At 37.9% G+C, this 19,418-nt stretch overlaps 1 protein-coding gene across 1 annotated transcript in view; it reads right to left on the bottom strand.

Annotated features, from left to right (window-relative positions):
• Positions 1-3,499: 3,499 nt before the first annotated feature.
• The window catches only part of SMURF2 (SMAD specific E3 ubiquitin protein ligase 2), a 119,361-nt gene continuing 103,442 nt past the window's right edge, over positions 3,500-19,418 (bottom strand). Inside the window, exons 13-19 of the mRNA XM_059997168.1 lie at positions 17,722-17,836; positions 15,759-15,937; positions 14,739-14,876; positions 11,175-11,295; positions 8,682-8,883; positions 7,349-7,424; positions 3,500-7,008 (exon numbers count right to left, since the gene is read on the bottom strand). Coding sequence (XP_059853151.1) covers positions 6,909-7,008; positions 7,349-7,424; positions 8,682-8,883; positions 11,175-11,295; positions 14,739-14,876; positions 15,759-15,937; positions 17,722-17,836 — 931 coding nt within the window. The 3' untranslated portion in view covers positions 3,500-6,908. The remainder of the gene's footprint in view (positions 7,009-7,348; positions 7,425-8,681; positions 8,884-11,174; positions 11,296-14,738; positions 14,877-15,758; positions 15,938-17,721; positions 17,837-19,418) is intronic.

Raw genomic sequence — 19,418 nt, 5'->3', positions numbered from 1 at the left:
AGATTTTTTTTTAACTTGTAATGAGAACTATGTGTTTTTTTTAAACTATGTTTGTCTAGTTGTATATATGCATTACTATATCAGGTGGGGCACTGGAGAAATTACCTGCCTGTCCTATAAAATGTAAGAAGGAAAAGAGAACCTGTGTTGAGGTAAGGCAGGAGAATAGAGCCTTTAGTGAGGGAACTAAGGGTGTAGGGGAAATTTATTCGCAATGGAAAGAGGCATCACATTGAAAAATGGTTAGGGGGAGTCTGCAATGGGAGAAAGAGACAGGCAGGGCAGACAGAAGATGATGTCATTAAGAGAAATGGTATAAAGAAGGAATCCAAAATTGGGGTTTAAGCTGCATCTTATAGAGTAATCTATTAGATCCCAAATCCAGACATGCTGAAAACATGTTTTATCTGGCATTTCAAGCCATTTGAACCATTACCCAGAATTTGACTGATGTGACCAGTTTCTTATCTTAAAAAAAACATTAAATTTGAACTGCGTTTAAAACTTTGCTCCCTGAAGAACAAAGCTGGAGGGATGAGGCTCCCTGGTTTCAAACTATATTACAAAGCTATAGTACTCAAAACAGCATGGAATTGGCAAAAGGACCCAAATTAATGGGACAGAACAGAGAGCCCAAAATAAACCCACGAATATATAATCAATTAATGACAAGTGAGCCAAGAATATACAACAGGGAAAGGACAGACTCTTAATAAATACTGTTGGGAAAACTGAACAGCCATATGCAAAAGAATGATGCTGGACCACTGTCTTAACCGTACACAAATAATTAACTCAGAATGGATTAAGACTTTAAGACCTGGAACCATAAAACTCCTAGAAGAAAAAAGGTGGTAAGCTCACTGACATCAGTCCTGGCAATGATTCTCTTTGGATTCGACACCAAAAGCAAAAATCAACAAGTGGGACTACATCAAACCGAAAAGCTTCTGCACAGCAAAGCAAACCATCAACAAAATGAAAAGGCAACCACTGAATGGGGGGAAATATTTGCAAATCAGACATCTGATAAGGGATTCATATCCAAAATACATAAAGCACATATACAACTGAACAGCAAAACAATCTAATTATAAAATGGGCAGAGGAACCGAATAGACGTTTTTCCAAAGAAGATATACTGAGGGTCAACAGGTACATGAAAAGGTGCTCAACAACACTAATCATGAGGGAAATGCAAAACAAAACCACGTATCAAAATCCCAATGAGAGATCATCTCATAACTGTTTGGCTGGCTGTTACCAAAAAGAAGTGTTGACAAATATGTAGAGAAAAGGGAACCCTGGTGCACTGCTGGTGGGAATATAAATTGGTGCAGCCACTGTGGAGATTCCTCAAGAAATTAAACAGACCTAACATATGACTCAGCAATTTCACTTCTGGGTATTTATCTGAAGAAAATGAAACACTGACTGGAAAAGCTGTCTGCACCCCCATGTTCACTGAAGCATTATATACAATAGCCAAGATACAGAAACAACCTAAAAGTCCACGGATGAATGAATGGATAAAGAAAATGTGTATGTACACACAATGAAATATTCAGCTATTTTTTTTAAAAAAAAGGAAATCTTGTCATTTGCAACACAATTGACCTTGAGGTCATTATGCTAAGTAAAATAAGACAAACACCATATGATCTCACTTATATGTGGAATTTAAAACAACAAAAACAAACCCTCCCACGCCCCAAAACCAACCTCATAGATACAGAGAACAGACTGGTGGTTGTCAGAGATGGGGAATGGGCAAAATGGGTGAAGGGAGGCCAAAAGGTATAAACTTTCAATTATAAAATAGGTCATAGGGATGTAATGTACAGCATGGTGAGTATAGCTAACAATGTATTGCGTATTTGAAAGTTGCTAAGACAGATCTTAAAAGTTCTCATCACAAGGAAAAGACAATTTTATGACTGTGTGGTGATGGATGTTAGACTAATTGTGATCATTTCACAAATATCAAATCATTATCGTGTATACCTGGAATTTATATAATGTGGTATGTCAGTCGTACCTCAGTTAAAAAGCAAAACTTTGTCCTTCTGGTGTCGATGGTTCTCCACCTTCTTGCCATGCCAGCATCGTCTTTGGGAGGAGTGAGTGGTCTCAAAGGTTGAGTGTGATGTGCTCTCCATCTTTACTTTCCTGGGCTGAAAATCAAAAGACTTCATAAACACTTAAGTCAGCAGGAGGAAAATCTTGGATGGATCGCTTACCCACCCCACAGGCTGCTACAGTTGCCTCTCCACCTCCTTTGCTTACAAAACACTGTAAGAGAGAAGTGGGGTTTACAGCTCAGACTATTTTGATAACCTGGATCAAACCAGCCCAAATATCCACAAAAGGTATGCTAGGATCTGAGATGTCATGGGGAAAGGGGGATGGGGGAACAAACCAGCTGTTTTAAAAACCAAGTCTGGGATGTGAAGCCTTGCTTAGGTGAGGTATTTAATCCTGTGCTCCCGTCATGACCAACTTCTTTGCTGTACACAAACTGAGTTCTGAGTACCTCAGTTTGCACTTCAGCGTCTACCGAGATACGCTAGAAGCACTAGTTTGGAAGTTCAGTTTTTTAACAACCATCCAAAGCTAATCCCTAAAGCTAGTACAGAGCCGGACACATAGTAGGAGCACAGCAGATATTTGCTGAGTGGACAAAGAACAAGTCACATTTAGGGCACATACCTTTTAATGAAATATAACTTTAAAAAATCTGATCTGTCTAGTTTTCTAAGAATGTTAACATAGAGATTTAACCCTTTTTCCTTATAATTACCTCAGTTCTGCTATGCATATACTACAATAAGCACTTGGGATATAAAGTACAAATAAATGCAGTGGGTGCAAAGGTTAACCTTCATTATAATGAAAGGACAAATCTTTCAGGTCACCACAGAGCAGAAAAATGTCACATATTGCTCAAACTTTTGGGTAATTTATAGGTGATAATACTAAATCTTTAATGTACTAAAAATTTATAAATTTTAGATCACAACCAATTGTAAACTGGCAATGGGAGGCAAAGCAAAAAACTACATTGCAAAAGGATGTAAAAAATGGACCCCATGCCTACTTTTGGAACTTTAATACACCACTGCTTCCACTGCATCTCCCAGACATTCCTTTCTGTATGGCCTATGCTGTGGAGAGACTTACATGGACTATTCTTGATGAAAAAACATCATATCCAGTTCTTTTTCCACCCACATATTTAGCTGGACTTTAATCCACTATATTTATAGAATTGTGAATCATGACCCAAGAAGTCATGGCTTCTTGGAAAAATATAACTGACTTCTGCATTTCATTTTGAGGATTCTACTGCTCAACACCAAGGTAGCAAATGAGGCCCCAGTCATAGCTCTGCCCTCCAGAGCCTGTGACAGTTGTTACAGGCCATTGCCCACCAAGAGCCACTGCCAACCTAAGGATATGCCATGGCAGGAGAAAACAAGCACCTTCCCTGCTCAACCTGGAGACAGAAAGGGGGTCCTGAGCCCTCTGAGGCTCTACCACGTGACAAAGGCATCAACTAAGGAAGGCCCATGAATCTTAAACTTCACATTTTATGGCTCGTATGCTGTCACTCTTCATAGACCCAAATTTCTTCAAAACAATTCATTATAAACTCAATATTCTTTAAAAACTTTGATGCTGTGACAGTGCAAACAGCATTCATTTTATTGCTCAACTTCGGCATGGGCACATACATAGTTAATTCTTAAAAACCATTTATACAGATGTTATTGATAAAGCTCATGTAACAACTGAGTGAAAATACAAAGAATATCAAAGCTAAAACACTCTGTAATAAATACAATGAAAATGATAAAACTTTGTTTTTAAAGTCAGTTTGAGAGAAGGAAGAATATTACATTAAGTGAACTAATTACATCTAGAAACAAAACAACTCAGCATTTGGTACAATCATCATCCTAATGTAAGTACATTAAATACTACAAATGGCACCCATTGACTGTGCTGCAGGCTAAAGACAGAAGCAGAAGGAGCTGCTCTATCAAACTGTAAAGATGTCTGGAACAATCTCTTAACTCCCATCAATGCAATCAGCTCGATGCACCAGAAGTTCAAGCAGACTTAGTGTTGTAAAATAAAGCAAATTACCTTGTATTTAAAAGAAAGGAAACTTGTGCTCTGGAGTGTAATTACAAGGAAAAAATAAAAGACTTGGTAAAAACAAAACCCATTCAGGGCAACAAACTATGTGCAAAACAAAATGTACACTATACACAGCACTATTTAAAAACTCTTTACACCAAAGAAGTAAGACCCTCAGAAACAAAACTCACCTCTGTATTGCATATGAGCTCTACAAAGTAACCATTGTTCATAAGTATTCATGATAGAAAGGCAATGTATGGAAACATGATATCACAAATCTGAAATAAAACTAGAGGAAGGATTAGAAAAAACCCAGCTGAGAGGGACATGTGGAAATAAATATTCACATTACACATGAGGTGCAAGTCCAAGGTTCAATGATACATTGGCACGTTTTGTTTGCTTAGCACCTATTTGGAAGTGATCAGGTAACATAACTTTGAAAATGAAATCTAAATCATCCTGTTCTTATAAATTATGTTGGTGATACCACAGACTGTAAGGGAGGGTAATTTATTTCTTTTAAAGCTCTATTAAGTCATTATTATAAAATTAAGAAGGCACTCAAAAAGCGATGGTATTTGCCTGCTCTGTATTGTACATTAGTATGAGAGTAGCATTTCATTAGTACTGCATCCGTCAGTTATGATTTCTCTAAAGTGTTCATCATGTACTTACTATTACTGAAAGATTATAACAGGCACAGTTACACTGCGCTAGTGCTTTCATATATGAGAGAGATGGACCTGCAACCAATAAGGTACTATCGTGAAAGCTGAAAACTACTGATGATCAAACAGTATGTTTTAAGATGTTCTTCGGTACTACTAAGAATGCAGTAGGAAAACACAGTGGGAAGAAAAAGGTCAGCATAAGCACATCGCCACTACACAGTTATGACTGTAACCAGCTTGTATGGCTGTCAAATTTGGCTGAATGAAATAAATTTAAATACTTAGAAACGACAGGAGTAGTTCTCAACTTTTTTTAAGCAGCAAATTTTCCACCTCTTTTATTCTACCCATCCCCCCACCCCTCCTAGCCCCCATGAAAGCTTACGTGGAATTCCAATGTATATAAAAGAGAAAACTCCGGAGCTGCTCTGGGTAAAGAGGGGTGGGGAGTTGGAGGCCCCTGCTCAAGTACCAGCTATGTTTCTTCTCCCTCTCTCTTTGTCCCTCCTCTCTTAACCATTACTTCTGAGGCACCTCTGAGGAGCCCCTTGGCTCCAAGAACACAGACTGAAAACCAATCCATCAAACGAAAGAACACAAGGGGCTTATTCACTTGATAATTAAGCTGCAAAATTTAAACAAAGCTATCTCATCAAAATTGCTATTCTTGATTTCACAACAATGTAAAAAAAAAAAAATAGTGCAGATTTCTGATATTTGAATTTAAAAATCCACCCATGATTTCAGATTTTTCCAATCTCTCACTCCAGAACTGTGGTTGCCTTCTGGGTCATGCAACATGCCACACACCTTGAAAGCTAAATATGGATATTTCAAAATCAAATGCTGATCTTCAACACCAAGCGAACTGGGATTCCCTTACCTCCAGAATCACTCTTCAGACGAAAAGTACTGTCTGCGATAGAGTCAGAATCGCTTGTTAGTAATCACATCCCTGCCCCACCACCCCACTTCATTTTAGGTAAAAGCAGGGTTTTCTAAGCTTGCTAAATAATCTTTAGAGCAAAATTTTTCCTTTTCGTAATTTTATCTGATTAAAATATGAGCAGCTAAACAGAGATTCAGGATGGTTTACTTGATAGAAACTTACCATAATTAAAACGTAATATAAGTTAGGTGCACTTGTCACAGGAGACTTTGGTTTACAGAAATAGTATATATATATATCAAAGATAAGCTGACCCAATAAAAGAATGAAAATCCGATCCCATCCACATGATCTGAGTAGCTATAAAAATGCAGTATTTCCATTTAAGATGCAAAGTAAATGCAAAATACCCGATCATATTCATTCAAGATAAAAAATTAAGATTTTTTTAAAGTCTCTTAAAAACAGGGAGCCCCTGAATGCATCTTATTGTAGCAAATAAGCTACTAAGTTCAGACTAAATGGTTGCATTAAGAATTTGACAACCAAAATTATACAGCTGTATTCCATGGAATTCATGCTTGAAAAATATAAAAAGAGACTCAGGCTAGGTTGAAACATATAATGCTTTTAAAATATAATGCTTTGCTATAGAAAAATGTAATTAAACATGTAAATGGCTTAACTTTTTTAAGATTCTTTTATAGCCAATTGTTTACAAAGTTAGAATAATTCAAAATAATTTTATTTTTTTTTTTTTACAAAGAGCAAGTACAGGAGCTGTTCAAAATCATGTATTCAACCAAAATGAAATGTGACTTGTACCGACTGCTGAAGTTGTCTTGATGTTTGATAGAGTTGAAATCTGTGAAGCGATTTGAATAGATTACCTTTTATAAAAATAGTAGTAGTCTTTAAGTGTAGAATACTGCCTAACTCTGGAAATGTAGGAAAAGTCAGCATTCTTTAGGTTCAAGATATTAATTTTAAATAGCAGCTGAATGTGGCCTCATGGCAAAGCATAAAGACCTTTTTTTCCTTGAAAAGGAATTTCAGAATTGTCCTTTCCCCTCACAGTATCCTAAATTTTTTTTTAAAAAGGGGGGTGCATTTTCCTGTATGTCAGCGTTCCTTGAAACTGCTGAAAGGAGGCTGTCAGTCAGGGTATAAATAGAGTCCTGGGTAAATCCTTGAAGTTGTCATTCCACAGCAAATCCACATGTTTCTTCAATGGCTGTTAGCAGCTTTTCATATAACTTTTCATAGCTTTCATAGGGCGGAATGTCTATTCGATTGAAGCTGTAATTAAGCAAATCAGATTTTACACAGTTCATTCAAAACAGGTCAACTGAACTGACCTAGCAAGTGTATACTAATTCGTTTACCCTAATACAGCCACATTACTCTTTGTGTCACATAGAAAATGACAAGAAAAAGGTTATATTTCTCTCAAGTAGAGATTATTGCTTTCGGGTTTTCCTATCAATTTCTGGATAATCTTAATTCACTTAAAAGGAATGATAAGCAACTCTTTTAAGGGTCCATTTAGTAATAAGAACAACAAACGAAATGTCAAATCTGTTTGGAACTAACAGCTACATACATGGAATGAGGGAAAAAAGCTACAGAAATAACTTACCAAGTGTGGGCTTTTGGCAGGTTGTTAGTGCAGGCATCAATCTGGTGTATGGTAAAGAGTCGTGGGCCTGCAGCACCTGCAAAGGAAGCAAATGAGGGTCAGACCACTGTGGGTGCACGTATTAGTCTCCAGAATCTCAGGATAAAACTGGTATGTAAACCACAGGGTCGAGGGAGAGGAGGGTACTAGTGAGTCCATATAAGCTGCCAAAGGGCAGAGGAAAACAGTCTGGGTTTTAAAAGCCGGAATTGACCTTGGATAAGGCTGGATTCCTTAATCTGCTAGCATTTCAATTTGAGAAAAAGTTCAGGACTGAAATCCTTTGCCAACTTCTATCTTCTACAGAAAATCAGTGTCCCAAAAAAAGAAGTAAATGGGCAAATCCAAGATCTAATACATATATACACATTCAAAAAGATGACAACCTAATGCAACTTTAAGTTTCACAACTCAAACTTCACTGAGAGCAAAAGATTAGCAGTCTATAGAATAAATTTCAGGTAACATAAGGCACCCCATACAAAAGTTTGTAGATACAACTTCACTTTATTCATCTGGGTAGTCTGATAATGATGAGTTCTCCAAATAGGGAATGCAAGCATGACTAAAGTATGCTTTCCCAATGGATTTTTGATATATGGACTGTGGGCAACACTGTTGAATTATGTACCAGTCTTGCTTCGTACACCCTCAGTCATCACCAGTAGCAGCAGTTGTGAAAATAAAGAGCTTCAGAGGTAAAGGAAGCAACTGCCACCCAGAGAGGCAACCACGATCATAAGCAATACACCAACTCCTCCCAAAATTAAACAGCTATTCCATGGACAACAATTCTTAAAAATGGAATATGGCTGTAAAATGGTCTGATGCCATGCATTAATTAAAGTGCTCTGACCAAACAAATGACTTCCACGACTCATGCTGCCTCTTTCTGTTAAAAGAATAAAAAAGTAGGGGGGAGAGGCATCCCAAGTGGGTAAATGTTTGCCAGGTTGAGATGTGAACATGGAAGCAGACAGACTTCCCCTACAGGAATGTGCAACAGAATTTAAAAGCAAGGAGACCAGAAAAGAAAAGGCAGAGCATCGACACATATGGTCTCTAACATGCGGCACTCACTACAATCACAGAGAACCCAGCAGAACGTGCTCTTGGGAGGGAACAAAGGAAAGGAAAGAGAAGAAGGTATCAAGACAGAGTTACAGATAAGAACTAGAGTGAAAAGAGAATCTGTATGTAAGCACATGTTTGTACACCATCTATGTACACCAAATATTGACCCCCTGCCCCCAATTATTAGATGCCACATCGTCTGTCCCTCTGGCTTTCTTACCTTGTAAAGCTTTGAAGCCCTGCAGAGGCACTCGGGATGAGCCTGTCACAAACTGAAGTAACCGTGCTCGTCGTTCTTCATCAAAAAACTCCACAGCCTTCCAAAACCACTTGACAACATTGCTGTCTGGTGTACAGTGTTTTAACCGGGTGTTTACCTTCCAGTCATTAACATCTATCTTTCCAAGTCCACAAATAATGAGCTGTTAAAATATTGCACAAATAATGAGCCAATGGAAACCCAACCTAAGCCAAAAATTCCTTAAAATAGAACTTTAGATTTGCAGAGTTGGCTTTCATATGGTGTTCTTAATTGAGGGTAGACATGAGAACCATCTGGAAAGTTTTTCAAAATATATACACTAGGTCTTATGCTCAGAGATTTTAATTCTGTGAATCTGGGTGAATTAGGATCCGTATTTTTTAAAAAGTTCCATGAGTACCTAGTCACTGCAGGTTCCCTACCCAGGATCTGAGAACCACCACTGTGATGGACATAAGATGAAAAGTTCCATAACTTCACAGAATTCTAAAAAAATTTTTAATGGACAGAAACTAGACTCAGAGTAAATACAGTTTATATGTGCCGTCCTTAAGACTTGCATCTATTATTCGGGTTTCAACACTTATTAGCTTTGGGATTCTGGGCAGTTCAGTTCACTTCCCTTGGCCACAGTCTCCTCTGCTATAATATGGCAGTAACATCTGTTTCGTTACATCCTGCGAAAGCAACCAACACTGCACAGGAACTCAAGAAGTTGTGTTGAATAAGTGATACAATCTGCTTAAAGTTGGACCGAAGTATGAAATATACGAATGCATTGATAATAGAGCTCTGCTTGGCATCCTGATGCAGGCTCAGTATAGACGAGGTATATCAAAATCACTTTGATATTATTAATACTCACCTTCCTAGGGTCCAAGACTGACTCATCCTACTGATGTGTTTATAACACTCAATTATGATAGTGTGTAGTGTAAAACATAATGTAACCTGCAAATCCTATATTTCATAATTAACCTAGTCTAACACTAAAATAAATTATATACATATACTTTTGTAAAAAGCCTAACTTCATTAGCAGTACAAAGTATATAACAAACCCTAACGTTACTGAATAAAACCTGCAACAAAGCTTCTGTAGCGTCTGAAAAAATGACTGGCCACTGCCACACTAACAGGTAGTAGGTGTCCGAGCAGGGTTACAGAAGCACCCATGACCACAGACGATACCTCCCTTAATTCTTTTCTTTAGAGGAGTGGTAGTTTTAAAGCCAAATTCCTTATTCATTGTATGAACAGATAAAAATGCATCGCATTTCAACTTTACTGCCATTCCTGCTATGTTTTCTTCCTCCTTCTGACTACTTCCTTCTGGTCATTTCACTACAGAATAGTCCAATCAAAAAAGGAATGGGGATGGTAGTAAGTCAAGCCAATCTTTTTAGACTTGTTTGCTAACAGGTCTGTTAACAGATTTAGTTAGAAAGGATGCTGAAGTTAATGAATAAAATCATGTTTTAAATTATGTATCGACTTTAAATATTTATGCTATCCCTAGCCACTAATTAAATTTGGAACCTCAGGTAGAATAAAACCTCATTGTTTTTTCAAAGTAGTTCAGTAGAAACTGAGATGTATTTGTTAAAGGTCTTAATTATAACACCAACCCTATGGTGCTTTAAGGACTAGTTTTAGAATAAAAAATGGTAACTGTTTATTATAGTTACTATTAGTAACGAATGTTTCCAAGGAGACTGAGGTTGTTGAGACAGAGTTTAACCTAAGTGTTTCAATTATTTCCTCTACGTTTTTGTCTATCAACTGCTTTCTTTTTTTTTTTTTTTTTTTTTTTTTTTGTGGTACACGGGCCTCTCACTGTTGTGGCCTCTCCCGTTGCGGAGCACAGGCTCCGGACGCGCAGGCTCAGCGGCCATGGCTCACGGGCCCAGCCGCTCCGTGGCATGTGGGATCTTCCCCAACCGGGGCACGAACCCACGCCCCCTGCATCGACAGGCGGACTCTCAACCACTGCGCCACCAGGGAAGCCCCTCAACTGCTTTCTTACAAAGCTTAATGTAAATCCAATTAAGCCTAGGCTTTTATTCCAAATAAATGTCAATATGGTGGAGACCAATTAATAAAGTTTTATTTAACTAAATCAATACCCACTTAACTAGGGAATAGAAAACAACACTGGAAGAACGTACACAGAAGACACAAAATCTATTAAACGCATGAATGGAAAATATGGAAAAATAAATTAAGAATAGTCACAATATAAGAGAGACTGGTTACTTGTAAAATTTCCAAAACATGAAAGGCTTTTCCAAAAGCAGGAAAGACTTTTCCTGTGAATTAGAATTCTCACAGCATCACATCATAAAACTTCAAAAGCACCAGAAATACAGCTTTCCTCTAAAACTAAGTAACAGAAAATTCCCAAACTTTTCTTTGTTATACTAGATGATGTCATGACATTAATACACTGACCTCTAACTCCTTCTCATCAAATGTCTTCAGCAGATGCTGTGGAATTACTTCATTAAATCCTTTCTGCAGGGCCAGGAATTGTGCCTCAATTCCTCGTAAAAATCTCCAGTTCACATAGAGTCTGGAAACATCGGACAGGGGTTTCATATGATCAAATATATTCAGGTTTGGTAATTATTATGAATCTCTAGTACTTTAGCAACGTTGCACTTTACAAGCATCTAGCATTAAGAATTTAGTCTAAAATCTAAAAGAATCTCAGGTTACTGAAGGTATAGATGGATCCTGAGCTGTGAGGCAGTTCACCATAAATTAAAAAGCGGTAACCTTCCACCAACAAAAGCAGCATCAATACAGCAACTCTTCACATCAGAAAAAGTCCTATTAAACTGGAAGTTGGCTAGAGAGTAGATGAGTCTGAAGTTAAAATGAGAATGAAATGTCTTTCTGGCATGCACGCTGATAACCAGAAAAACCCATTCAACCAAAAATGACTATTTTTCTGGTTTCACTTGAAAATATAATCTGAATGTGTAGGGTGTTTTCTTTATATTTTGTGGGTTGTATATGGGGGAAGAAGAGGTAAAGAGAATCCCCATATCCAAAATGAGAAGAAACAGTAAAAGCCAATAGCAAGCACTTTTTGACTAAATACTCATTTTTCCCTATAAGCTTTAAAAGCCCTGGAAGATGTAATTTTAGCAACAAATGTACACTAAACTACATCTCTTGTGTAGCTCTACTTACGCCTTTGATTTGGACTTACAATTTATACATGAATTGTTTTTTATTTTAATCTATCTTCCCAGGAAAACCTCTCCATCTCACAAATCTCAGAACTACTCATACTCCCAATTCGCCAGTATTTCCTTTTCTAAACTTGGAGAAATAGTTCTCTACTTTAAGAAATAAGTTACTTAATATTAATGATATCCTTTGGGGGACCTCATTTTTTGTTTGTTTGTTTAAGGGGACAGCAAAACTACACACCTGTAAAAAGGTTTTCTTTGTCATTTTAAAAATTTCAAAACTATTTTTGTAAACTCTTTATTTATTTATTTTTGGCTGTGTTGGGTCTTCTTTGTTGTGCGCAGGCTTTCTCTAGCTATGGCGAGCAGGGGCTACTCTTCATTGCAGTGCGCAGGCTTCTCATTGCAGTGGCTTCTCTTGCTGCGGAGCACGGGCTCTAGGCACATGGGCTTCAGTAGTTGCAGCATGCGGGCTCAGTAGTTGCGGCTCATGGGTTCTAGAGTGCAGGCTCAGTAGTTGTGGCACGTGGGCTTAGTTGCTCCGTGGCATGTGGGATCTTCCCGGACCAGGGCTCGAACCCATGTCCCCTGCATTGGCAGGCGGATTCTTAACCACTGCACCACCAGGAAAGTCCCTCAAAACTGTATTTGGTGGGCTTCCCTGGTGGCGCAGTGGTTGAGAGTCCGCCTGCCGATGCAGGGGTCACAGGTTCGTGCCCCGGTCCGGGAAGATCCCACATGCCGCGGAGCAGCTGGGCCCGTGAGCCATGGCCGCTGAGCCGGTGCGTCCGGAGCCTGTGCTCTGCAACGGGAGAGGCCACAACAGTGAGGGGCCCGCGTACCGCAAAAAAAAAAAAAATGTATTTGGTAAGGGAAAATTACTGTGTGCTATAAACGTGACTGAATCCTAGAAAGTGAGCAGCCCACACTAGGTCCTGGAAGTGAGACACTACTGAAATTCAGGAAATTCCCATTCATTCTTCTTTATTTTTTTATTTTTTATTTTTTTAGCTGTGTCACACAACATGGGGGATCTTAGTTCCCCGACCAGGGATCGAACCCCAAACCTGCACCCCCAGCAGTGGAACTGCAGAGTCCCAACCACTGGACCACCGGGGAAGTCCCTCATTCTTCTTTTTTTAATTAGAAATGTAATACATGTTTGTTATTAAAAGAAAAATTATAAAAAAAAAAAATTATATTTAAAAAAATCAAATATTAATGGGACTTCCCTGGTGGTCCAGTGGTTAAGACTCCGCGCTCCCACTGCAGGGGACACGGGTTCAATCTCTGGTCAGGGAACTAAGATCCCGCATGCCGCACTGTGCGGCCTTAAAAAAAAAAAAAACATTAAATGTGGAGACAGAGTAAAATCTGAAAGTCCACTCTTTTATCCTCTTTTCCCTCTCTACTTCCAGGCCCGTCACCTCTACTCCCTCACCCTGGGCAAACATTTTATTTGGTAAGCAGCCTTCCTGAACATCTTCTGAGTATAAAACAATGCAGACTTTGTTCCTTCTAAGACCTGCCTTTTAAATGACAGCTTATGCAGAGTCTATCTTTCTTTAAATATCCACATAATATTGTTTAATGTATTTAATCATCCATTCTCTTTCTAAAAACATTTTAGCAGTTTTCAATTTTTTTACAAGTAGTATTTAGTTAAACATCCTTATTCGTATTTCTTTAATCAGATATGTGTTTCCAAAGAATAGATTCCTAAAAATGGAGCTGCATATGTGTTTTCATTTTGGTAGCTGTTATCAAACTGTTTTCCAAAAAAGCTGTACCAATATTCACAATCTATGAGACTGATAGGCCTCATCTATAAACTAGAAAATTTTAGCCAATAAGACCTGGGGACATATTCTGTACAAAAATGTATAGCATGAATGTTTCTATGTATATATGGTGAAGTTCAAACTCCTAAATTTGATTATCATAGTTTAATGTTTAGAAGAACTTTAGATACCATGAACCAAATGCTCTAACTCAACACTTCTAAATTCCTCAATCAACAGGTAATTTCATAAAACTTAAAGAACATTTCCTTGTATTTCTTTTATGAGAAATATATATATATTTCTTATATAAATCCACAATGTGCTTATTTATAAATAGGATAAGTCCTAGTGATACAGCACGAAAGTGCTTCTGTACAGCTAGCTGTGGTAGCTACGCTACACGTGACGCCACGAACCGTGTTTCCTGGTATGTGTGCCTTTGTACAGCCTCTCCTCCACACCAAACCTGGGCTGGCATGTGACTCGCTTTAACCAAAAGAATACAGCAGAGGTGATGTTGGCCAGTTCCAGGCTTAGGCCTTAAAAAGATCCAACAACTGCTTTTGTGCTCTGGGAAACGAGCCACGCCATAAGAAGTCTGGCTATTGTGCTAGAGAGAGAGGCCATGGTGAGAATGAGGGGCCTCTGATACCACACGGGGATAACCAAAGAGCCCAGCCAACAGTGAGAACTAAGCCCCAGACCCAGTGTCCATTCCAGCTAGCCCACAGCCATTCGAGCCACCCTCGGTGAGGCATCAGATATGTGAGTGAAGAGGCCTTCTTAACATTTCCATCCCAGCTGACACCACATGGAGGAGAAGTGTGCTGTCCCTGTTGTCCTCGATCTAAATTTCTGACCCACGGGATTGTGAGAAATAATAAAATGGTGGTTGTTTCTAAGCCACTAAATTCTGCAGAAGCCTATTTTGTAGCAATAAGTAACACTACCTAAACACATAAATGTTTTTCTGTACCGCCATTCTAGAACATTAAAACAAGTCTCCGGCTTAAGAACACAGAAGTGTTTACCTGACATATTCTTTTTTATTTTCTTCAGTAACAGGGATACTCTTGCCATTTGGTTTAAGTTCATGCTGAATAATTTCACCATAGGCATTATGTTCGACGCAGAAGGTATGGTCCAAAACACCTGTGATATCATTCTCACTAGGAAGGGAAGACAGGGAAAGACACTTCATTGGAAAATCTAAAATACAGATATTGTAGATGTATTAATTGGTGAGACAAAACTAAGGTAGTTTTATGACATGCAAACATAGGGTTAGATTCCTTTTATTAGTTCTTATGCCACCATACCTCCTAGTTTTGGGGCAGAAAAGTCAAAGAGCTTTAACCTTCATAAACACCAGGAACATTTTCCTTCCTGAGTAATGAGAAAGCCCTGGAAAGCTGGGGTTTACACAGGGAAAACTCAGTAATGTTTGGCTTTCAGGTAAGAAGCCCTACTTGAGTCTGGGTAACCCAAGTGACTAAACACCTGAGTATCCCCACTGAGAAAGCTACTCGTGTACTTGGTAAAAATAACCATGGCCAGTGTATCTTCACAAACGAATGACACCCCCAAAAACAGAACTGATTCTTACAAATACCTTTTTTTGTTTGTTTTTTTGGGGTATGAGGGCCTCTCACTGTTGTGGCCTCTCCCGTTGCAGAGCACAGGCTCCAGACGCGCAGGCTCAGCGGCCATGGCTCACGGGCCTAGCCACTCTGCAGCATGTGGGATCTTCCCGGACCGGGGCACGAACCCGTGTCCCCTGCATTGGCAGGCAGACTCTCAACCACTGCGCCACCAGGGAAGCCCCACAAATGCCCTTTTTAAAGTATGTTTTCAACAGCCACGACTTAAGCAGGAATATCTTATTCTAACATGCAGGATGGAAACAACTTGCATCGTGTTGAGGAAATCATTATGTATAAGTACTTTTAAAAATCATTTTTTATATTTCAAAAAAAGTACATCTATTTTGAAACATATATCTTTTTTAAAAGCTCGGATTCTAAATATAACGAACAAGACTCAATACATACAGTATCCACACTAAACTGTTATGAAGATCAGGATCAACCAACTCCATGTCATCCAAGGTAATGGACTTCCCAAGCAACTGTTTATAAAAAGGCAATGTGAAACCACCATCAATATAATGTCCATGAAACACAGCCATTCCCATTATTCGTCCAACGAAGTGGAAGTATGATAAATGTTCCTGAAATTGAGAAGAGTTTATATAAATACTCAAGGTAGATACTATCCAGGGAATTTTTAAACAAAAATTAAATATTTAAGCAATGGTAATTTTTTAAATAAACAGTAAGTATCAACTTATACTCCAATTTATAACTATTTAAATGGAATAGGTTATCCTATCAAAGCTCAACAATCATTAGGGAGAGTCTCTATAGATACTATACTTTGCTATAAAATATCACAGCAGAGCCAATGCCCCTCTCAAAGGGTAGTCATTCTGTAAAATTTATCCTCAGAAATTAAGCCCAAACTACAGTCCCTCTGCAGCTTCATTAAATCACCTGCAGATCCTGTTCTCTTCCTCTCCTCCCATCTCCTGCTAAGCCCCTTATAATCCTGGCTCTGTCATGGGAAAAAAGCTTTCAATTCTATACCTCCCTCTTCCTTTGACCTAACCAGAAACTGAACTTCAAAACATCATAGATTCAAGGGGACAGATTTCATGTCTAACTTGGACTAGAGTCCTGATTCTGCCAGCTACTAGCTATGTATACTTGGGCAAATTACTTAGCCCCTGTGGAACTAATTTTCCATACCTGGAAAAATGACGGTAATAATAGTATCTAAAAAGGGGCTCTGTGAGTAGTAAAATGAGGTGATGAAGCCCAAGGCACTGGACCTGGAATATGGTAAATGCTCAACAAACGTGAGCTATCATTACTACAGTGGCAGTAATGAGCTCTCCAAGCAGAACCTTCACCTAAAAATCTTCCCTTTATAAAGAATACTCTGCAATGAATCTAACATGCCTACCATGTTTAGACAGATTTGGTCTTTTAGGATATACTGTTTTATTAGTTGGATGTTTGTATTTTCAACTTCTTTTACTTCTCTATTTAATAATCTTTAAGCTAATCTTTAAGCCTCCCTTTTATCTTAAAAAGTTTTTTCTTTTTAAAAAGCAATACCTGTTCACTACAAAATATTTAGAAAATATAGACAAGAAAATAAAAATGCCCATAGTCTAACACCCAGAGATAACCACTACCAGTATTGTAGAGCCTTTCAATGTTTACACATATACATGTTTACCAAAATTTGCTTCATACTATTATTCTGTAATCTTCTTTTCACTTAATATATTACAAATACCATCTTTACATGTTATTAACTATTATCACACAACATCATTTTAGTGGCTGTATAATATAACCTTGTATGGAAAGATAACAGAAATAATATAAAAACAACAAATTAATAACAGCTGCTAACTCTTGTTGAGTGCTTAATAATATGTAATAGGGTTAATAATGTATAGCACTGTGCTAAATACTTAATGTGCAGGGTCTCATTTAACTGTCACAACCCCTCTCTCAGGTCCAAACTATATTTATTATTATTAGCAATGATAAAATTGAGGCTTAAGTCAATGAAGGTCACAAAGCTAGTTAGTAATGGGACAAGGATATGAACTCATGTCTTTCTAATTCCAGAGTCTATGCTCTTAACCATGTCATTCTGCTTCATGACATAATTTAATCAACCCCCTCTTAATGGACAGCAATGTTGTTTCCACTTGGGGCTACTATAAACAGTGATGTAGTAAACCTCCCTGTGCCCAAACTGTTGCACATATCCACGATCATTTACTTGAGAACATTTTCTAAAAGAGGACTTGCCGAGTCCAAGGATGTAACTTGGACAAAGACAGTAATCCTATGTCATAAACTACACTGACATTTAAAGATTAAAAAACATTGTAGGTCATAACTTAATTTGCATCATTATAACCACCAATCATACCGGATTAACTGCAGAATCAGGATTGATCTGCAATGTATAGATATCATCTCTTGAATACTGGAAGAGGCCATAGTAAGGATTCAACATTTCATGTGACAAGAGATATAACCACTCCCTAAAAAACAAGATATGCCAAAGGAATTTTTTGTTAATGAATACATCTTTACTAAGATACACTATTAATCATGTTAGCAAGAAGTTTTTAATAAAACAAAGCACTAACTAGTTATATAAAATCACATTAGAAAAGTCTACCATTCCCCAAAAGCAAATGAAAATTCTTGTTTTTCTCACTCAATTCTTGTCACTTCTCACTCAATTTTGAGTGATTTTATGACATTTTAACATCAGAGAATCTAAGGATAATATCCAGAAGTACCAACTACTCATTAGATGCTGCAGCCCAGTGGTCTGTTACTTTTAATTGCTAAACAAATGTGTAATTCATAATAAGTATAAAATAAAGGGAAGAATATGGTATTTCAAAACATCCATGTGGTCCATCTATAACACCCTGGTCCTCTCCAATCATGGCAGATTTATACTAGTTTATACAGATATATAACATTAATTTACTCTTACTTTCGGACAAGGGTATGTTTTATTGTTGATATTGTTTTAGTAAGAAAATTTCATTATCCATCTTCATTATCTTTTTTGTGTAAACCCTAAAATACCCCATGATAAAAATGTAAGTGGTGAGAAACTGCAAGGCATTTGGTATAGGTGGGAACACAAGGGCAAACCTGCATTTTCTGGGTATGTTCCATACCACTTCTTGCTTTCAAGCATACAACGGTGTTTTTAAAACCTCATAATAAACAGTACTATCAACTTAAACTTATTAAATCATTTATATTTTTCAAAGTATGAAAGACAACTTGTTATTCATCTTGGTGAAACTGAAATAAAATGACTAGTCTAGGCTTTAAGGAGATGTCATTCTAGTCTCAACTCCTGTCATTCCTCAGCTAGGAAAGGCACATAAATGATATATTCTGATATTATGGATTAAACAGATGGAATAATATATTTTTAGGAAATGCAGTGAAACACTATTAAAGTAGTTAAAGGAAAATATTTCAAAGTCCTATCATTTGACGGAGTCTAAATCAAATCACTACGTTTAATATTGGGTTGGCCAAAAAGTTCGTTCAAACGAACTTTTTGGCCAACACCGTACTTGAAAACTGTAGAGATTAAAAAGAAAAAGTGAGGTCTCCACATAAGCAACCTTCCCACCTAATGTGTCCTGTATGTTTTTTATGCATGTATGTGTTTTTTATTTTATTTTATTATTTTTTTTTTTGCGGTAAGCGGGCCTCTCACTGTTGTGGCCTCTCCCCTTGTGAAGCACAGGCTCCGACGCGCAGGCTCAGCGGCCATGGCTCACGGGCCCAGCTGCTCTGCGGCATGTGGGATCCTCCCGGACCGGGGCACGAATCCGTGTCCCCTGCATCGGCAGGCAGAGTCTCAACCACTGCTCCACCAGGGAAGCCCCATGTATGTGTTTTTTAAAAGGAAGTCCAACTTTTGTTTTGTTTTACTAAGTATTTAGAACATGCATAAAAGCAAAACTCTACTTTTGGGTTCTACTATGGGATAAAGATCAGAAAAAGCAGTTCACTGCCACATCCCATTTAGTCCGCCCAAACCCTGAAAGTAGTGACGTTAAGAAATAAACAACAAAAAACTAA

Source organism: Delphinus delphis, chromosome 19 (assembly GCF_949987515.2).
Source record: "Delphinus delphis chromosome 19, mDelDel1.2, whole genome shotgun sequence".
NCBI classification, from domain to species: Eukaryota; Metazoa; Chordata; class Mammalia; order Artiodactyla; family Delphinidae; genus Delphinus; species Delphinus delphis.
Note: the sequence above shows the minus strand (reverse complement) of the source record. Positions and strands in the feature narration are given on the sequence as shown.